The sequence below is a fragment of the Silurus meridionalis genome, chromosome 6 (assembly GCF_014805685.1).
Source record: "Silurus meridionalis isolate SWU-2019-XX chromosome 6, ASM1480568v1, whole genome shotgun sequence".
Classification (NCBI taxonomy): domain Eukaryota; kingdom Metazoa; phylum Chordata; class Actinopteri; order Siluriformes; family Siluridae; genus Silurus; species Silurus meridionalis.
The window spans coordinates 12,833,616-12,853,485 of NC_060889.1; the positions used below are offsets into that span (position 1 = coordinate 12,833,616).

At 35.5% G+C, this 19,870-nt stretch overlaps 1 protein-coding gene across 1 annotated transcript in view; it reads right to left on the reverse strand.

The window, feature by feature from the left end:
• Positions 1-19,870, reverse strand: part of dock11 (dedicator of cytokinesis 11) — a 67,958-nt gene that overhangs the window by 21,492 nt on the left and 26,596 nt on the right. The window contains 20 exon segments of the mRNA XM_046850970.1: positions 1,858-1,924; positions 2,146-2,260; positions 3,296-3,384; positions 3,484-3,553; positions 4,704-4,817; positions 6,864-7,045; positions 8,578-8,689; positions 12,766-12,849; positions 13,283-13,429; positions 14,045-14,116; positions 14,626-14,751; positions 15,285-15,354; positions 15,512-15,633; positions 16,558-16,647; positions 16,767-16,847; positions 17,833-17,954; positions 18,043-18,166; positions 18,771-18,863; positions 19,260-19,325; positions 19,450-19,634. Coding sequence (XP_046706926.1) covers positions 1,858-1,924; positions 2,146-2,260; positions 3,296-3,384; positions 3,484-3,553; positions 4,704-4,817; positions 6,864-7,045; positions 8,578-8,689; positions 12,766-12,849; positions 13,283-13,429; positions 14,045-14,116; positions 14,626-14,751; positions 15,285-15,354; positions 15,512-15,633; positions 16,558-16,647; positions 16,767-16,847; positions 17,833-17,954; positions 18,043-18,166; positions 18,771-18,863; positions 19,260-19,325; positions 19,450-19,634 — 2,131 coding nt within the window.

The following is a 19,870-nucleotide window of genomic DNA, read 5'->3' on the forward strand; positions in this document are numbered from 1 at the left end:
AGACAGAAACAGGATGCGTTGGCACAAAATTGGCCAAATTGTTGGCCGCATGCCTTCCTACCACCATGTAATTGATGACACTGCAGCTCATTACAACCACTGCTGCATGTAGTTTTGCTTTGCTTTCATACTCCGCACGGGGATAAGTAAATGGCAAAATGGTTCCACTAATCAACTTAGTTCATAACGCAATTCAGAACAATGGTTGCATATTTAACCTTTTTCTCATACCATCCCTGGGACCTTAACCAAACTAACCACAAAATGCACCTTTACCAATGGGTACTTATAATCCCCAGAGCTCCCTGCATACCAGTAAATACCTTCTGCATTATTTTCAAGTGTTAAGTATTCCACAAAACAATCATACCACAAGTTTACCACAGTTTAACCATAACCACTATAGGCAGCCTTCACATAGCACTACTAATAACCCCTAGATATGACAGTACATTTTCCCTCTAATCAGGCTTGTTATCATACTATACTCCAAGTACATTTCACATACCGAAACCACATTTTGATGTGACAGGCCGATAGCTAAAACTTTGATATAGCAGAGCAGGTTAAAACCAGCTCCAAATTCATTGTAATACCTGACTGTAATACCAGATTTGACTTCTTTTTTATTCTACAGATTTACAGAATGACACACAAGATATTTTAGTAAAACTGCTTAGTTTGTTGTTTACAGTTAGGCAAGGATAGACACACTTATTCAATATCATGTCTCGAGCAGTTAAGCAAAATATAAAAAAAATAATCTGTATATATATCCCTATAATTCTTATTTATAATTATGCCAGTTGGTCCTTTGGTCCTTTGAAAATGGAGGGATCGGGAAAAAAAAAACAATAACATTTGAAGCAATATTTTTGTTAAAGTTTTGCTGATTTTCTTTCCGACTCAAGTGGGGTCAGAAGGTAGAGGTGCTGAAGAAATGTCTGCCAAAAGAGCACCATTCAAACAAAACTGAATAACTATTGCACTTTTTAATAAGACCTACATTTTAAAATGAATGAAGACAATATTAAAATTAAGTATCCTTTACTGTGGAAAACCAAACAGCTCCAAAAGACTAGAAATGGAAAGAGTCATTGTTAAAGTTAGTAACTAATATTATTAAACCACATGAAACAAAACATGTCAAAATGTTTAAAAGGCATTGATGTTTGGGACACAAGTTTGGGAAGTGTTTTATATATATATATATATATATATATATATATATATATATATATATATATATATATATATATATACAGTCCAGACCAAAAGTTTATATATATTATATATACAGTACAGACTAAAAGTTTGGACACACCTGCTCATTCAAAGAGTTTTCTTTATTTCCATGACTATGAAAATTGTAGATTCACATTGAAGGCATCAAAACTATGAATTAACACATGTGGAATTATATATGGAATTATATACATAACAAAAAAGTGAACTGAAAATATGTCATATTGTAGGTTCTTCAAAGTAGGCATCAAGAGAATGCCAAGAGTGTGCAAAGCAGTAAACTAAGCAAAAGGTGGCTACTTTGAAGAACCTACAATATGACATATTTTCAGTTGTTTCACACTTTTTTGTTATGTATATAATTCCATATATAATTCCACATGTGTTAATTCATAGTTTTGATGCCTTCAGTGTTGAATCTACAACCCTCTCTTATCACTGCTATTCATGTATCTGGAATTATCATCTCACACCCAAATGAAAGTGTGACTCATCGTGTGATTTCCCCCCCACAATCATACCTACCTACAAGGTGTGGCAGTTTAAACAAAGACTTTGCATACCTGCTAATGATTGAATGACTGAAAAATGCTTTTTGTTTTCTCAACTTACTCTAGGAGATTGAGGAAGTTCATGATGTCCTGTGGATTCACTTTGTTCCAGTAAGCCAGCAGTGTATCTGGTGAAAAAATAAAAATAAAAATGCGTAGAAAGTTAAGTTTAAGGTTAAGGTAAACCAACAGTATTTGTCCCTCTTTTCATAAATGGGCTTATTAAAGACTAAATTCTGTACAGTGAAACAAAACATGTTTAATAAACGAAGACTGTATAAAAAATATATTAGAAGAGCTACAGAACAAATATTGTCCATCATTCCAGCAAATAACAGTTTATACTGACCCTCTGATACAGTTTTTACAATGTGCAGAAAACACAGCAACAGTCCTTTGACTTCATAATGTCCAAGGCGCCCTATGGAGGGCAGGTTGCTCATTGTGGAGCCACGTCTTTGCAACTGAATCAAAAAAGAACACTGCATTAAAAAAACACCAGAGTGCAAACAGTTTTTCAGACATTTCGTGATTTGGTTGTGATTGTGTAAAGGGATTGATGTTTAATTAAATCTGGATGAGAGACTATGTGGTTATTTGAACACACTTTTTGTTCACATGATTTACCTGACCTTTGAGTCAAAAGGTTTTCACAGCTTTATTTCCTGGTACAGTCACAAACACATTGGTCTTTTCGCTACAAGTCACCAGTCACTGCACTGTATAGTCACCAGCAGGCCTTCCGACTTTAATTAGAGGGTGACGCAACTAGTGTTCTACAAATCAGAATAAAGATTGTGTGCGCTCTACTGTCTTCACTTCCATTGGGAGAATCATCACATAAGCTCAAATGTCTTTATTCCCATTGGTAGTTGCATCACATGTACTACTGTCTTTACTCCAAATGGTACTTGGGCTATGTGTGCTATACTATTTCCATTTCCATTGGTAGTTTAATCACCAATAGTCTACTACCTTCAGTTCCATTTGTCGACAGGCAACATGTGCTTTATTGTCTGCACTACCATTGGTAGTTGGGCCTTGTGTGTGTTTCTTTAGTCCTATTGGTGGATAGATCATGTGTTGGATCATCACTGCTCCAAGTTGTTTCATACTTGCATACATCTAAACTTCTGCCCACATTTATTTGCTGTTTCATTTGGTTGCTGTTGGTTATGTCACCGGAAGTCACCAGCTCTAATTAAATACAAATGGTCTCTCTGTTAGTCTGTGTTCACCCACACAGCAACTTATGGCAACAGTCTAACAATTGCCATGACATTCACCAGTAGTGTAGGTTTAATATTAGGAACTTTTTATTTTATTTATAAATAATGTGTTAATGGCACTGTGGATAAACAGAATCTGTGTGAAACAAAGTAATATCCTATGTTCCAAATAGACAGGAGTTTGAGAACGGGGCCTTAAAGTCTTTCAAAGAAATAAAGAAGACATTTGTCAAGGTGACCCTTACAACGATACAACTCTAAGACTCTAACCTCATTAACCTCTGGTATGCTGGGGTCTCCGTATAACGAGCTTCGCGAGTCTTCTCTCCTAACATGTCCGTTCATTGTGACCAGTCCAGCTACAAAATAAACACATCACTGACATCTAGCATATAATTTATTAATTACTAAATAAATGAATGTTGAATATTCAAATCTCTCATCTTCGTTCTACTCACTCGGGTCCTTTTCAATGGCTGCACTGGCACGCCGAGGGTCTAAGCTAGTCATGGAAACATCATCTCTGCACTGAGGAAACATTTTAGAAAAAAAGAAATCATTTTAGTTTGAGTAATAGGTATATGCTCTGCATATTTAACCTGCTCGAAGCAGGTATTTTCCAAGTGAAGTAACACATGTGAAGTCAAGCAGTACAGAAATTCATTCACAGAATTTGTAGGATACAGAAGCTCAGGATCGGACCACACGAACCAGCCTTCACTACCCGCATGCATCAATGATCCAAGCCATAATGATGACCCTGTCTCCAGTTCACCACTGTTCCTGTTGGACCACTTTTGATAGATACTAACAATTGCAGACTGGGAACACCCCACAAGAGCTGCAGTTTTGGTGATGTTCTGACCCAGTTGTCTAGCCATTAAAATGTAGCCCTTGTAAAACAAGTCACTCAAATTCTGACACTTGCACATTTGTCCTGCTTCTAACACATGAACTTTGGGGACAAAATGTTTACCTGCTGCCTTTTATATATCCCACAAACTTACATGTGCCATTATGTAAAGGTAATCAGTGTTATTCACTTTCCAAGCCATAATGATATCATATTTCTTTATTTATACCTCAGAGTTAACTATAGACTGCTGCTAAAAAAAAGTTACACATCTATTTTGTGTATATCGAAGTCTTTTAGTCTGGCCATTTCGAATGGCCACAGAATTATGGCTGTGGGAAAAGAAAATGCTAAATGTGTTGTGAAATTAAATAACTGTTTGCATCATCCACATGTCTCTTTCAACAACAGTGTTATTTCACATCTCAATTCGCTTCAAGCATGCTGAAGAGCTCACAATAACAATTACTTTTATCAATGTTCAAATATTTAATGGGCTTGACTGTATGTGTGTTATGATATTGTATGTTGTAACTGACACCAAAAGTCTATGCTATACAAATTTCATCATTAGTTTCTGCTCACAGATAATTGCTCTAAAGTGATCGAGCTGTGCATTGCACGCTGTATGCTGATGCATTTTTACAGTCTTGTTTGTTTATTTCCATTTACAATAACCAGCTGCACATTACTTACAAAAACATTTTTTTTTCGGGCAATTTGAAACGGTTCCTTACATCTCTTTTAGAGCAGAACTTCTACCGAAGCAACAAAGATTTTTCAGAAGTAAATATCAGCAGAAGAAGATGATCAGCAGAAGCTTACCATGATGCCAAAGCCAGATCTTGAAGGCTGCCTGTTGGCATTCAGCTGGTTCAGGTTTTGGTAGAGCAGCTCGAAGAGTGGCAGGTAGAGCACACAAATACGGGCCTGGTGATTCTGTTCAATCAAAAATAAATAAATAAATAAATACATAAATACATAAATACATAAACAACAACATCCACCATAATAATTAAAGCAGTGTCAGTGTGCCAAGTTGTTACTAAACTCAACCCTCACTTCCTGTTTGATGACTTTGCGTTTTTAAGACTTACTCTGAAGATGATTTGGGCCAAATTCGGTGACGCTTGGACAAAACTGTACACAAAATAAAGGAGTAGCGAAATCAAAGATGGCGAGAAATTGAAGACTGATAAGATAAGATGCACTGAACTCATCTTGACTCAGGGAATCTTTTAATGTTATGACCAGAAACATGCTTTAGAATTAGACCCCAATATGGCCCCTTGGTTGCATTTGAGAGATAATTAGCAGCATTTTATGTTTTTTAGTCTTTCTGCACAGAGAGTAACTGTAGCTCAAACTCTAGACCCTGTAGCTATAAAACAGAAACACTAATTGATGCAGTACTGCGCTGCACACATGTAAATAAACAAAACAATTGTAAGTAAACATTGACAATTTTTGACTTTTCAGCATAGACTTATAAATGGATCACAGGTCAGTGAAGTACACAGAGGACATCCTGTCATTACCGGATTCTTTTCTGGACTCAGAAACATACTTTTTTTTTAGTAGCAGAAGGAAACACTGGGTCAATTGTTTATCACATAAGCCTAACAAACACAGACTCAACGATGGAACAAAATGTTATTGTCCAAAACCATCTGGCTGTGAAGCTGCGAGTATTAAAAGCTGTTTGAACTATCTGATCTAAAACACCCTGATCTATAATTTAGAGGTCAATAACTGGCAGTTTACTTTTGTGCACTCTAATTTAAAGCTTATATCTACAGAAGGTGAATTACGCATATTGTTTGGATCATCCGAACTATAAAATGCACAAATGCAAATAATCTCCAGACAGCTCTTTCTCTCTCTGTCTCCACATTTAAAGCCTAAGTAGACTGAATGACATATTTGCATAACAGGCAGTTGCTTATCAGTGTCCAGCTTAACATTTTGTTTGAGCGTCATCTGCACAACAGCGAGAGCGATGTTGTCCTCGTCTGTGGTATAATATTACACACCCATTGAAAAATCCTTTTCTAAGTTGGGTAACGATAAAAACTGAAAAACAAACTGAATTATTGATCACAGTTTTAAGATCTTAAAGTATTAAGTATTGAAATCTAAATACTGATGTTACAAATGAAACTCAAACTGTAAAACCAGTCACCCATAATTTCTTTGTCAAATTAAGCAATTGAGTGTCATATCGGCCCTGTTCCATTATATAATGGATTTATTTATTTAGTAAACATTCTGTACTGCACTATTCTTTCTGCCTGTTCATTTCTAAGGTCTAAGATTCTGTTGCCCTGATGTCATGGTATTTTCTTTAAATTGTTCGGTATGTTTTTATTTCTAATCTATATAATGGCGTTCTGTTTTCATCTGCCTGCGTTGACCCCATGGACCTTAAATAAATTTATTGGACTTCCCCTTAGAAATGCTTTCAGGCTACGCCCCTGGGCATCTCTTAAAAAAAAATTGCATTGCACGATCAGCTATGTATGCAAATTTGATAGGCAACAGTGATGAGACAGCTTTCTGAATGTGGTACACTGGAAATACACACCTGTGAAATCTTCATACGTTGAAGGGGAAAAAACAAAACTTTCCAAAGGCTTTAGTCAAAGTTGAGTTAATTATGAGCATTCGGATTTAAGTCCATAAACCATGATACTGGCTCGAGTAAAGAGCAGTGTTGAGTCAAACTGTCAAGCTGTAATTCATAATATTAGATGTAAATGTACACTCAAAGCCAAGGCTAGTATTACAAAGATAAATGTGACACGGCATTGTCAAGTCCACATTTGTCCAATGGTACGTAAGGAGAGACTGCATTTTAGTCAAAGGCACTGTTTTTTTAAACACGAAGGTTTTGACACGTTGCTTGTAAATACTAACAAATCTTTAGTACTTGCTGAAATGAGACATCAACTTTTAATTCAATCTCAGTAAACAGCTATTACTTACCTTGTAGGATGTATATCTGTCATCCATGGCATGTTTAATGATCAGGTTCTTCAGGACAGCTACAGCCAGTTGCCTGATGTCCGGATTTCCCTGCAGGCCCTTGGCTACCTCTCGGAGTAACAGCCCCACCAGGAAGTGGTTCTTGCAATAGTCCTCAGTAAGACTGTACTCCAGACTCTGGTCTGCAAAGTGTTATTGGTGTAACTTATATTATCAATATTAACAAGAGGACACTGTAATGTAGCACTCCAAGTTATTGAACAAGCAGGAAGAAGCTTTGTTTGTCTGTATGGTACAAATATGCACAAACAAGAAGTAGAACAGACAATGTACATCAAACAACAGATCTTCCTTCAGCCATCAAGACACAGACCATCTGAAGGTGATTGTGAAATTAATGAGAACATAGTGCTTGTGGTACAATACAACTGTTTTTAAACAACAACAAAACTGATTTGATTTGTGTCTCTCTGGAAGATACTCCAACTGTTTACCATACGACATTCCTTAACTCTGTGCAAAACACAACCATGAGTTCCAGAAAGAGCTTGTGGTTTATGTAGCAGGATCCCCCCCGAGTGCAAAGCTGCAAAGTTGTTTTTGTTTTTTACTGTATGTGACAATTCGATATATTTTTTTTACATCTTCAGCACAGCACTAAGAGAAACCACTTAACCACACAAGATCCTTCTGCTAGTCATACAGTGTAAAGTGCACAAAGGAGAGAAAAGTGTGATGAAGACAAGTAGTGCCTACCTGTGAGAAAGTGCATTTATTTATGGAAACAACACAGACAGAAGCACTTGAAAAAAAACACATTCATTGAAATAAGAACTGCTCATTCAAAAAAATGGCATAATGCACAATAGGATTTCAGCATTTAAAAAAAGCAAACAGAAAAAGCACAGGCCCAGGCCTGAATTGTCAGATGCGATGACAGTTAGATGGTCAAGCAGGATAATGGCTGTTGCAAAGAAAGTGGCTAGCCAGTTAGTGTGGTTATAAATGGGCAGCCCGGACTTGTTTTACATCGGCATTCGCCGGCACCACCTACCTATGACGCCAAAACACTCCGCCGCGTACGAAATAAAATCTGATCATGAGCAAAAAAACAAACAGAAAAGAGACAATAAAAAAACGAGGGCACCGTGCAGGAAGGGAGGTGACCGGGTGTTTACATCAATGTAATGTTTCTGTAGCTGGGAATGAGCATTTGGCTTAATCTTGTAAAAAACATTGCCTGATAAGATCGGGTAGTCCAGAGAATTTCGACTGTTTTGATTTAAAGATGCTCAAATGTATCTTTGCATCTATGTTCCATCAGATATCTGGCACAAGCTATCTATTCTATGCCTAGACTGGAAAAGTGCTTCCACTGTGCAGTACAGGAATTCTAGTAAAAGTGGTACAGTGAAAATAAAAAGCTTTTATTTTGTTTTGCCAGACTGCAAGGCCATGAATATAAACTATTATTATTACAATGAACACAATAATAAAGTGAAATGAGATCAAACTGTAACATGTTGCGCAAAATTAGTCGTGAATATTTCTACATGTGGGTTTAAAGCTGTTGATGTCAGTGTGCTTGTTGTTAGAGTGATCCCGATGTGGAAAAACAAGTGAAGGTAGTGTAAGAGTAAGGGACGGGAGGGAAAAGGGGAGGGATGAAGGATTATTACAACACGTGAGAGAATTGTCGCGAAACTGAACGTACCCTGGACTCTTTGTAACTTGGTACGACCGAATGCCATCGGCAGGTTCAGTGGAATGTAGTGCTCATGATTGCACACTGCCATGAGGAAGTAGAACTTCATTTCTGTCAAAACCTGTAAATGCAAAACATGTAAATGCGTCGCTGTGTCGGGTGAACTAATATTTGTTAGAAAATTCACAAAAATACACGGATGATATCATACAATTGCTAACATAACAGAGTTTAATCCCCCCAACACACAAAAAAAAAACCAACAAAAAAACTTGAGTATATGTTTAACAAGGGTGTCAATGTTAATAAAGGACACTGTAATTGTATAATACATAGTGTTAACGTACATAATTAACGCTCATGTTCGCAAACGTTTTCGCTATTGAAATGCAGAAGAAAGACTTTAGAAATTGGGGAAGTGGTAGCTACGTGGTTAAGGCTCTGGGTTACTGATCTTGTGCAAGGCTGTTAAACCTCTGACCCCAGCTTCCTAAAATCACTAGGGTACGCGAAGAAATAATTTCACCGTGCTCTAATGTACATGTGACAAGTAAAAGCCTTTATGTTTAAATAAGCTGAAATGCTCTTGTAATTTTCATTGGGTTTAAAAGGATATGAATAAAAATGATTTTTTTTGTTTGATGAGGAAGTGTGTGTTTTCTCTGTGTGAGAACATCTGTGTGTAGGCATGTTATTGATTTACTTATTTATTTTTTATCTTCATGGAGACCTAGAAATGTGTCAGTTTTCTCTTCGAGGTCAAACAGGGACACGTGATTTATTTTCACTACGATAACTATTTTATTTTACTACATAGGCTGCACTTGTGTAGGAGTGTAGATAAAGATGCAATTCAGGGGAAACCACTATTAGATTGCCTACTATGTATTTTCATTACAACCCTCTCCTTATGATTTAGTGACGGACTTAAAACATTTTTCCCAGATTAGGAGCACATACTCAAGTATACATTGATTACATTGTGTGAAATATTTTGGATGGAAAGCCCATAACACCAGATTTATGAGTATCAGACATTTCAACAAATCTTTCATGAGGTAAATATAATTTTTTCCTTATCCATTGTTTTAAATAGTAAATCTAATGCCGGTTTATATCAGAATCTGAATTGTATTTGAATAAAACAAGTGACATCTTTAGAAATACTGCTAAAATTATTACACAATAATATTTTCATTTAACACATTACACTTTTATGAGGTACAATTCCATATGGTATTTCATACTTCACATTTCATACATTATACTGAATGAACAAAAGTATTGGGACACCTGAAATTTCCAACCTGAGATTTCCAATTTCATATGTGATTCATCCTCAAATTTTTACCACAAAGTTGGAGGCACATAATTGTAGAATAACATTTCTCCTTCACTTGCACTAGAACACCCAAACCTTTTCCAGCATGACAATGCTTTTCTGCATAAAGTAAAGTGAAGTGAAGATATGGGTTGGAGTGGAAGATCTTGAGTTACCTGCTATAGAGCTTAGACCTCAACCCTACTGAACACCTTTGGGATGATTTGGATTGCTGACTGCACCCCAGGCCTCCTCAACCTACATCAGTCCCTTACTTCACTAACACCTTGTGTAACCAAGCTCAGCACATACTAAGCTAATGTGTTCACACACACCTTTGTCCATATAGTGTATTTCACACATCCAATTCTCTGTCAGGCAATATTGGGGAGGGGACAATGTTTAGGTTTTAATGACTTCTGCATAGCCAGCCCTATATTCAAGAACCACCTATTCCTTGGAACTCAGTTTTCAGTCAGTGGCAATAGTCGGGTCCTGTCAAATTTAGTGAACTTTTTATATATATAATGTTTTTGCCTCATTCTCAAAATACAATCTGCCAAGATCACACTTGTTTAGATATTTTCAAGTTCGTAATTTAATCCAAAACTATTGGCACAGTTTTAAATATTTCCATACAATTGAAGAGAGTAATTTCTAAAGTGTATAATACTTTAATGTCAGTCAAAAATATTAATCTGAACAAAATCCATGCGGAGTGGACAAGAGATTTGAGAGTGGACATATTAGAGGAAACCTGGAACAATGCATTATTTAGAGTGAATGGGATAATCCTGTACTCGTTTAGGCTTGATTCAGTTCAAGGTCCTCCACAAACTCTATTATAGCAAGATTAAACTGTCCAAGATATACACCAATGTAACTGACACATGTGAGCGTTGTCGCTCTGCTAGAGCACATTCGGCCCATATGTTTTGGATTTGCCCCAGATTGTTTGATTATTAGACAACTATATTTTAAATCTTGTCTGAGGCATATATTAAAGATATTAAGCCTAGTTTTGAAATGGCAGTTTTTGGAGTACCTGAGCAAGGTACCGTCATGTCCAGGAAATGTAAAGACACTTGTGCTTTTGCTTGTCTTTTAGCTCGGAAATCAAGTAAACCACCTTTAGTTTCACACTGGCTTAGAGATTTCATGCTATTTTTGGAATTGGAGAAAATTAAATACTGTCTTAGAGAATCCACCAAACGCTTATTTATTTAATATGGTCGCCAATGATTTAATATTTTGAAAAAGGTGTCGCACTTTCCCCAAAGTGAAATTAATAGTGAAATTGGAAGGCATGTGCACATTGTAACAGGTAATGCAGTCAGGTGCAATGGGCTAATGATGATGTTCGGTATTTTCTCATTGTTTGTAATGTCAAAACTGATATTTTGTGTGTTTTTTTGTTTCATGTGGGGGATAAAGATAGATAGATAGATAGATAGATAGATAGATAGATAGATAGATAGATAGATAGATAGATAGATAGATAGATAGATAGATAGAGAGAGAGAGAGAGAGAGAGAGAGAGAGAGAGAGAGAGAGAGAGAAAGAGATACATCCATCCATCCATCCATCCATCCATCCATACATACATACATACATTTAGGGCCCCAAAACATTTAATAAAGATATTTATCTATTTTCATATACGATCACCAGAAACGAAAGCCCCCCCTGCTAATTTTTTTTTGCTGCTGGCAATAATGCTAAGTATGCCTGCCATCATGTGAGTGTACAGTGTGTATTAATTTTCAGAACGTGCACTTGAATGAGGATGTAATTGTATTTGCAAGTCGAATACACTCAGAGAGCATTAAGTACAGTTACTCTTTCATCCTGTTTTTTATATTTTATCGGCTCTATGAAATGATCAAAGTAGTGGTTAAGAGCTAATTTTGGTAGATTGTAGTGTTTTTGTATACAATTTGCATCTTTTAATTAATAATACTTCATGATCTATTGCAGGTTTAAAAGTTTTAAAGGGTTTAATAGCAGTGACAATGCCACCTTAATAATGAAAATTGTTAGACAATAACTCGGATAATTCAAACTACTGACAGCTTGTATTCAACAGTGGCCGGATCAAACACTAGGACACAAAGTTTCTAACACGGTCAAATTTCAACTATTTTGCATATGAGAATATGTGTTACCACTCGGCTGTGTCAGGTAGTCTAGTTATGCAAATTATGCATTCTCTTCAACTCTCAATAAGCTGTAAGTAAAGGCAGTTGTTTAATTACACAGTCTCAGTCCGTCCATGGTATTTTGGTAATTAAAAAAAAAAAAAACACTTGGATTTTAACTACAAGCTAAGAGTTATAAGTTTCTGAAATCAATAATATTCATACACTAAAAATTATATAATAATGTATTAAATATAATGTGCACTATATGAAATTCTGATTGTACTGATGATACTGACATTTCCATGATTCCAGATATGATACACGGGTTAAAGGGGAAGATCTTGTGTGCCTGCTATAGAGCTCTGAACTCAACCCTATTGAGCACCTCTGGGATGAAATGAAACACTGACTGCTCCCCAGGCCTCCTCACCCCACATCAGTTCCTGACTTTATGAATGCTTTTGTGGCTGAATGAGCACAAATTCCCGAACCACAATCCAAATTCTAGTGGAACATCTTCCCAGAAGAGTGGAGGTTATTATAACAACAACAAAAAAAAGGGAACTGAATGTGGAATGGGATCTTATGCTCAGGTGTCCACATACTTTTATCCATACAGTGTTCTGTACCACTGGTCAGGGGTTATGCAACCAAAAAAATAGTCTAGCTACATGAAATTGTTCTTTTAGATCACACTTACCTCAAACCCAATACATATAGTACAGTACTTCTTACCTTGGGATCTTTTTCGCTGAATCCACACATGTAATCATTAATAAGACTAAATGCAAATCCTCTGTTCATGAAGGTCAAACAGCGCTGTAATGAGAAGCAGAATCATTTTCACTAAAATATAAAAGTTTTATTATTTTGAGGAACAACTATACTGTATATTTATATATATAGTATCTCACAAAAGTGAATACACTCCCACATTTTAGAAACCATTTTAGTATCTTCTCAAGGGACAATACTATAGAAATGAATCTTAGATATATTTTAGACTAGTCAATGTGCAACTTGTATAGCAGTAAATATTTACCCTCCTCTAAAAATACCTCAACATACAGACATTATTGTCCAAATAACTGGCAACAAAAGTGAGTACACACTAAGTAAACATGTCACATATAAAAGACAATACACTGTTCTTTATCTAACAAGTGATTCATCTCCATCAACTGCTAATAGTTTGATTCTGACGTTGTGTGTGGATGTGGGTTAGATGCCTGAGAAAGTAAGATACACAGACCTTGATAAAGTTGGCCAGGCTGATGTTGACGCACCGAGCCTCTTCAGGGATCTCTACATAACGTATGGTGATGTGAGGCATGATGGAGAGCAGCAGACACTGCAGCACCTGCTGGAATGACTCTGGGAACCTCTGTGCTCTAGGCATCTATGAGAGAAATGTAAAACTTTCATTTAGATTTCCCATTTGATCTCTGAAAAAAAAAGCGCAATCGACCACTATTTTGTGCGTTTGCCATTTACTCGTTTCTTTCGTTAGATATTTACTAAGCTCTTTTTTTACTGGGACATCATGAAACCATCATATAGAAAATAAGAGTGTAGACATGATAAAAAACAAAACAGCAAATGGCTGAGGAAAATTATACCTATTTTAAAATGCAAGGAATCTTTAAATATGCAATTTGGGAACCCTTCCGCGTTTTCCATCTGTCTCTATAATCGTTGTAACTCAACAAATATGAGCAAAAAATGTAAACAAAACATTTAAATTAATTTTAAAGACAGTGGATTTTTTATATAGTAAATGTAGTATACATTTTTCCAAAAAGCACAGTGCACAGAAGAACACATTTATAGAGGTGTGGAACAAAACTGCACCCTAAACTGCAACCGTAATGAATATCAAACTTGTGGCCTTCAAAAAAAGAATTGTACTGAAGTCCATGGGTTTTGCATTTGAGAGAAAGGCTAATATTTAGTACTTCTAGTGTTAAGGAAAAGTTTTAACAAACCATGATCCAAAACTTTCAAATTAACCAACCTTCATTCTATTGCCTTCAAAGAGGTGATGTGCCATTGACTTGGCCATTGCTTCAAAGAAGAACCATGAGTACTGAAACATAAGACAAACAAGTTCACTTGTAGTAAAGAAAGTAAACTAATCATCTTCACAAGGTGTTGTGACTGATGCTAACTCTGCGTATTTGGTGCAGAGATAAATAAAAAAAACAAGACATAACATTCAGTTTTGAGGCTGCATGTAAAGAAAACTGAAATCCTGTGGAAATCAGGGGAAACGACTACAGTACCCCCTGCTGTTCAGAGAACGTATTGCATGTTTTACACACTCATTTATCTTCAGTACACCAGGAACAAAGCACTATGCGCGTGTGCGCGCACACACACACACACACGCACACACGCACACACGCACGCACGCACGCACGAACACGCACACAATCATACACATTCACACACACAATACAGACAATTTGGAAATGGATAGAGACAGGAGAACCTGGGGAAACCGGATGCACTGGGAGAGCATGCAAATTCTGTGTAATTTAAATGTGCCAACCACTTAATATTATATAGTAATAATAATAATGATAATAATAATACCTTCAGTAGCTTGTTGCAGGTGTTAAAGTCTGCAGTTTGCTTGAGAATTGCTGTGACGTTTGTGGCTAACACTTCATGTGTGCTCACTGTGTTTCCTGATGCGGCATTGTTTGCGAGAAATACATACTGAGAACAAGAGAGACATTTTCGTTCAAACCTATTCTTATAAAACAGTTTAGATTTAAACAGTATTTTATTTTTTTCGACAGTAAAATCAACATATGGCTGGAAAAGTCATGTCCAAATATTTTTTTTCCCCCTATACAATATATAACTGTTATATTTATATGTTAAATATTTTATTAAATGTCATGTTACAAATAATAATAACCGAATAAATAGCCTAGATTTCAAGAGTTCAAAGATTTAAGATTTTCTTAGTCACAAACATAGTATATATACAACTATGAATAAAACTTGAAGTGAAATGTAAACCTGATCAGCTGCTCAGAAAATTGTGCCTTAAATAAAAGGAAACTTAAATATAAAATAATAGAAAATGTGAGAAAATACAAAAAATATAAGAAAATATATTAGGTAATTATAAAGTAGTAGTTACAAATAGTGCAAATATAGTTTAATGTGCAAAAGGGAAGTACAAATTGTATGGATTGTAATGAAGTAGGAATTACCACAGACACAATAATAATTATATCTACCTTTAGAAAAGAGCGCAAGTAGTGCTCCAGCCCTTCTTCGTGACACTGGGACACAATGTGAATGATCACACTGTAGGGAACATAACTATCTGTTACTATTACTGTCCTCAGACTGTATATTGTGTACAAATCAAACATCTTAATTAAAGACTGGGAACATTTAACAGAAGCTTGCAGGCATCTTTAATAAATTCGCCACAGGCCAACCCAAAAAGCACAGAATTTACCGGGTGGCATTGATGGCGATCTCTTGAGGCTCTTTGCTTGCCGTTACAAGGACCTGGAACAGCTGCACAAGCACGGTGGGCAAGAATTTAATGATGACCTGAGTCTCCACAGCGTGCAGGCACTGCCACGGGACGAGAAGAAAGAGAAGAGATCAATACTTTTTGGCCATGAGCTCATGATATACTGCACGCTTCATTTAAGCTAACAGAGTTGAGGCAAATGTTTGTACACCCTAGAGATAAAGAGATTTCATTGACAATAATAAGACATTTAAGGTCGTGTGTCACAAAAGTTCATTATAACAGTAATAGTTATATGTAATATGTGGAGTGTGTGCCATACCAGGTCCATGCAGAAGTTGTTACTATAGAAATGAAAACTAATTGCAACTTTACCCTAAACCTATTGTGAGAATTAGTGTTCTAGAAGATACAAAGCTTAGAAGCCTTCAATCCAAACCGAAAGAAGAATGTAAGCAGTGTACTATTAATGTGATATTCTGCATGCATATATATATATATATATATATATATATATATATATATATATATATATATACACACACACACACACACACACACACACACACACACACACAAAATAACTTGCCAAACATCAACATGCGCTCAAATCATCCCTTTAATATAAATATATATGATGAAAAATATATGATGATTTGAGGGCATGGTGATGGTTTTGCAAGTTCTTTTCATATATATACACTGTATATACTTTATTTATTTACAGGCATGCAATGCTAGGACAATATCTGTATCTATTTAGTAGTCCAATTATTCATAACTCTTTCTGGATTTAAACCCATAGTGTGTATGGAATTTTTATACAAAAAAACAAAAAACTAAACAATAGCACTAAACAGGCAGATACTAAGGTCCACTGCATGTTCATGTTAAATGAACATGGTCTTTATTTGAGCTTATCTCTTTTTTTGTATCTGTATTTATATTTCCATTTATATACAATGTTCACAAAAAAGTGTTTGAATATATCCACACTTTGGTGTTGGTCCACTAAATGCGCTCACCTTTAAGTACTTGATGAGATCCGTCAGGTTCCCCTCTGATGTCGACCTCCTCAGCTGACAATACTGGAAGAAATTGTGCAGGTGCAAATCCTAGACAGGGTCAAACACACATATATACACTCAGTTTCATTGTGTGTGATACTTAAATATTTATATATATATTTTTTAGAAACAGATGTTCTTCACTCACTGCAATAAACACCTCTTACCTGAGTATAAATTGTTGATACTGCATAGGTCTTCACTTTAAACAGAGGCTTAGCATTCTCCACCCATTTGATCTCTGGTGACTTGTTGAAGAAAGGAAAAAAATTGATTACCAACTGACCAAATTCAAGAAAAATTATTAAAAACGTCTCAATAAGTGTTTGTTTCTAAAAACGCTGATCATGAGTTCTGCATATTCATCATTCTTATAATGCATGACCATCTTTTTTTCATAAAATGGATCTCTGTTTTTATATGAAGTGCTTTCATTTTTCCACTCTTTTAGAAAGCAATACAAAATATGGATTTAAGAAACAAAAAATTAGATATAAAATAATAAACGATTCTAAATGTTTTTTAAATAATCTATTAGACTGTCAAAGGAACATCTCTACACCCTCACAAATATATCATATCAATGAATATACCATGAGTAAACGTCTACATGTCCTCCTGTTAGCTGTAAACACAGCCAGCTAGCAAGCTGTTAAGTAACCCTAGCACATTTGTTACAGAGACACAGGGATTTTAGTATCCAAGTCTCAGGTTACCAATACTTTAAAAAAATATATATTTTCAGCCAAGACCAAAAGTTGTGCAAATTGCTAACATTGGCTAATTTATATATCAGTCTAATAGCTAGATTAGTTAGCGAGCTAGTTAGCCATCTTATCCTTTAGATTTAATGGTGTTTCAAAATATTAAGTGATGTAATAATTTTTTAATAACTGGTTTATTGATCGTTTCGACTCATCACTTTTGTTTATCTGTTTTGAAAAAAGGATCAAATTTATTGGCTTAAACAGCAATCTATTTAATATAACCAAATTGTAATAAATCCTTCAGGAAATAACAACTTGAGTATTAATGGACACTTTGGAATGACAAGCTGATTAAATAATCTGATGAATAAACACAATATCAATCTACTGAGGAACATGAGTTCCTGATTTCACACAGCATAGTGCTGATTTAATTAGAGCATGGGAGACATTTAATTGTAATTTTTTAGTTATAAAAGTAAAGAGTCACAAAAAAAAAATCCTTGTCTAAAGGAGAAGAACCTACCCTCTTAGAGTCTTGGCTCTTATCACAAAGATACCCAGCAGGTAAAGTAGCAGAAACAGGAAGCTGTAGTTCTGAAGACTGTATCCTTCCATCTTTTAGTAATGATGCCCAGGAATATCCCACTGTAATGCAATAATAACAGTTTGATGGACTACTTTAATAATAAACTGTTGAATTATTTCGAACACGTGCATACACACCCACTCTTACCCAGGGTCTCTACTCCGTCTCTCTTCTTAGTGCTGGCTTTGTTACTAAGCTCACAGCTGATGTGGTAGAAGGTAAAGAGAATGTGATGCTTCTCATGAACATGGATTGGCAGCTCGATTTTAATCTGCAAGTTAACGACATAAGAAATGATTTTCTTCCAGTAATCAGAACAAGGATATTACTTTTTTTTTATTATTTCTAATAATACATGCTCATTCTTATTTCTTATAAAAACTATATTATAGTGCGAACTACATCCAGATCTTTTCATCCTTCTACACCATGGTGTAAAATCCTATTCTGTTCTCTAACAAAACCAAAGTTTTAATTCTTTTGCTTGCCACAAGGTGGCAGCAACAGAACATACAAGTGAATGCGAGTTTCATTTCCTGATCTCATTAACAGTAGTTCTGCATATAAAAAAAATAAATCCTTTTTTTTTAAAAATGTCTTGTGACTCGTAACTAGAATAAACAAAAACGACCTTTGTGTTTATTCACTGTTTATGTAATTTGAAGACAGCTGATGATCTGACAAACTGTTTCTGGATTTCCCTGAGATCAATTTGCATCGAGTTCACAATTGCTTTGTAAAACTAAAAGGAACTTGCTTTGATAAAAGGGAAGAATAAAATGGCATAATTTTACCAATTCGACAAGCAATCAAACTACACAGAGACAAACCTATGATTTATTTTTAAACTTTTGACATACTGTAATAAATATTACCTCATTGTAAAAGTCTGGGCTTTGGTTGTGATGCAGCACAGCGGCAAATGCACTCGTGGTGAACAATGGCTCCCCTGGCTTGCCATAAATACACTGCAATAGATAATAAATAACTGTTTATTTTAGCTTTTTACCAATTCTAGTTTTCCACCTTCCAGCTTAGTTAAATCTAAAAAAGCATTTTAGGCAGAGGAGTCAGAATTGAACCTGAGAAGTAGGGATTTGTCTTATGCAAGAATGTTTCTGGTTATTATTATTATATTTTTTTTATAGCAAAAAACGTGACTGGTTTCATAAAATTTATAAGGCCACGTGTCTATTCAGTCAAACTGAAAATTCTCAAAATGAAATCGCTAGTTCAAAATAGAATAGGCCACAGAACAGTCACAAAACTACTGAAAGTCTAACCCTCTAAACCTTAAAGTTTGTAACCTTTCAAACATTTGTTAAACATTAGAAAAATCTGATGTAGACATCACATTACAGTACCTTAAGTGGGCCTGCTCCCTCTTCATCTGAATCTTTGAACTGAATAGACACGGCAATGTTCCTCGCCTGAAGCACAGACAGAATATAAAAACAAAGAGTCAACTTAGTTTCACTTAATCAAACTCATATCACTGCATCAGATATACAATCTAGTCACTAAAAGCCAAACATCAAGTCTATGGCTTTTTACCTTTGCAAATGTCTTTTGGCTTTCATATTTCAGCTGCTGGGGATAAATATACAACTGATTTTTATAGATGGTAAAAGGGTGATTGTACTTGGCTTCTTCAGAGATAAACTCTTCTAGTTCCACAGACACTTTCTCACACTGCTCATCAAACGGCTTCACGGGGATGTAGGAAGGCGTCACTGAATCTAAAACAGCAAAAGCATTAAAAAGTCTCATGAGAATATTTTTTGTCGTTCAAGTGTTCATTCATTCATTCATTCATTTCCTATTTCAATTTCTTTCATTTAATTCCCATCCTATGTAGTATACTAGTGCAAAGCATTTTGGGATTTAGTCAGATGTATTTCACTTCCACAAAAATTATCAAAGTCAATGCCAGACAAAAATCTATTGCTATGCATATGTCATAATTAATACAAAA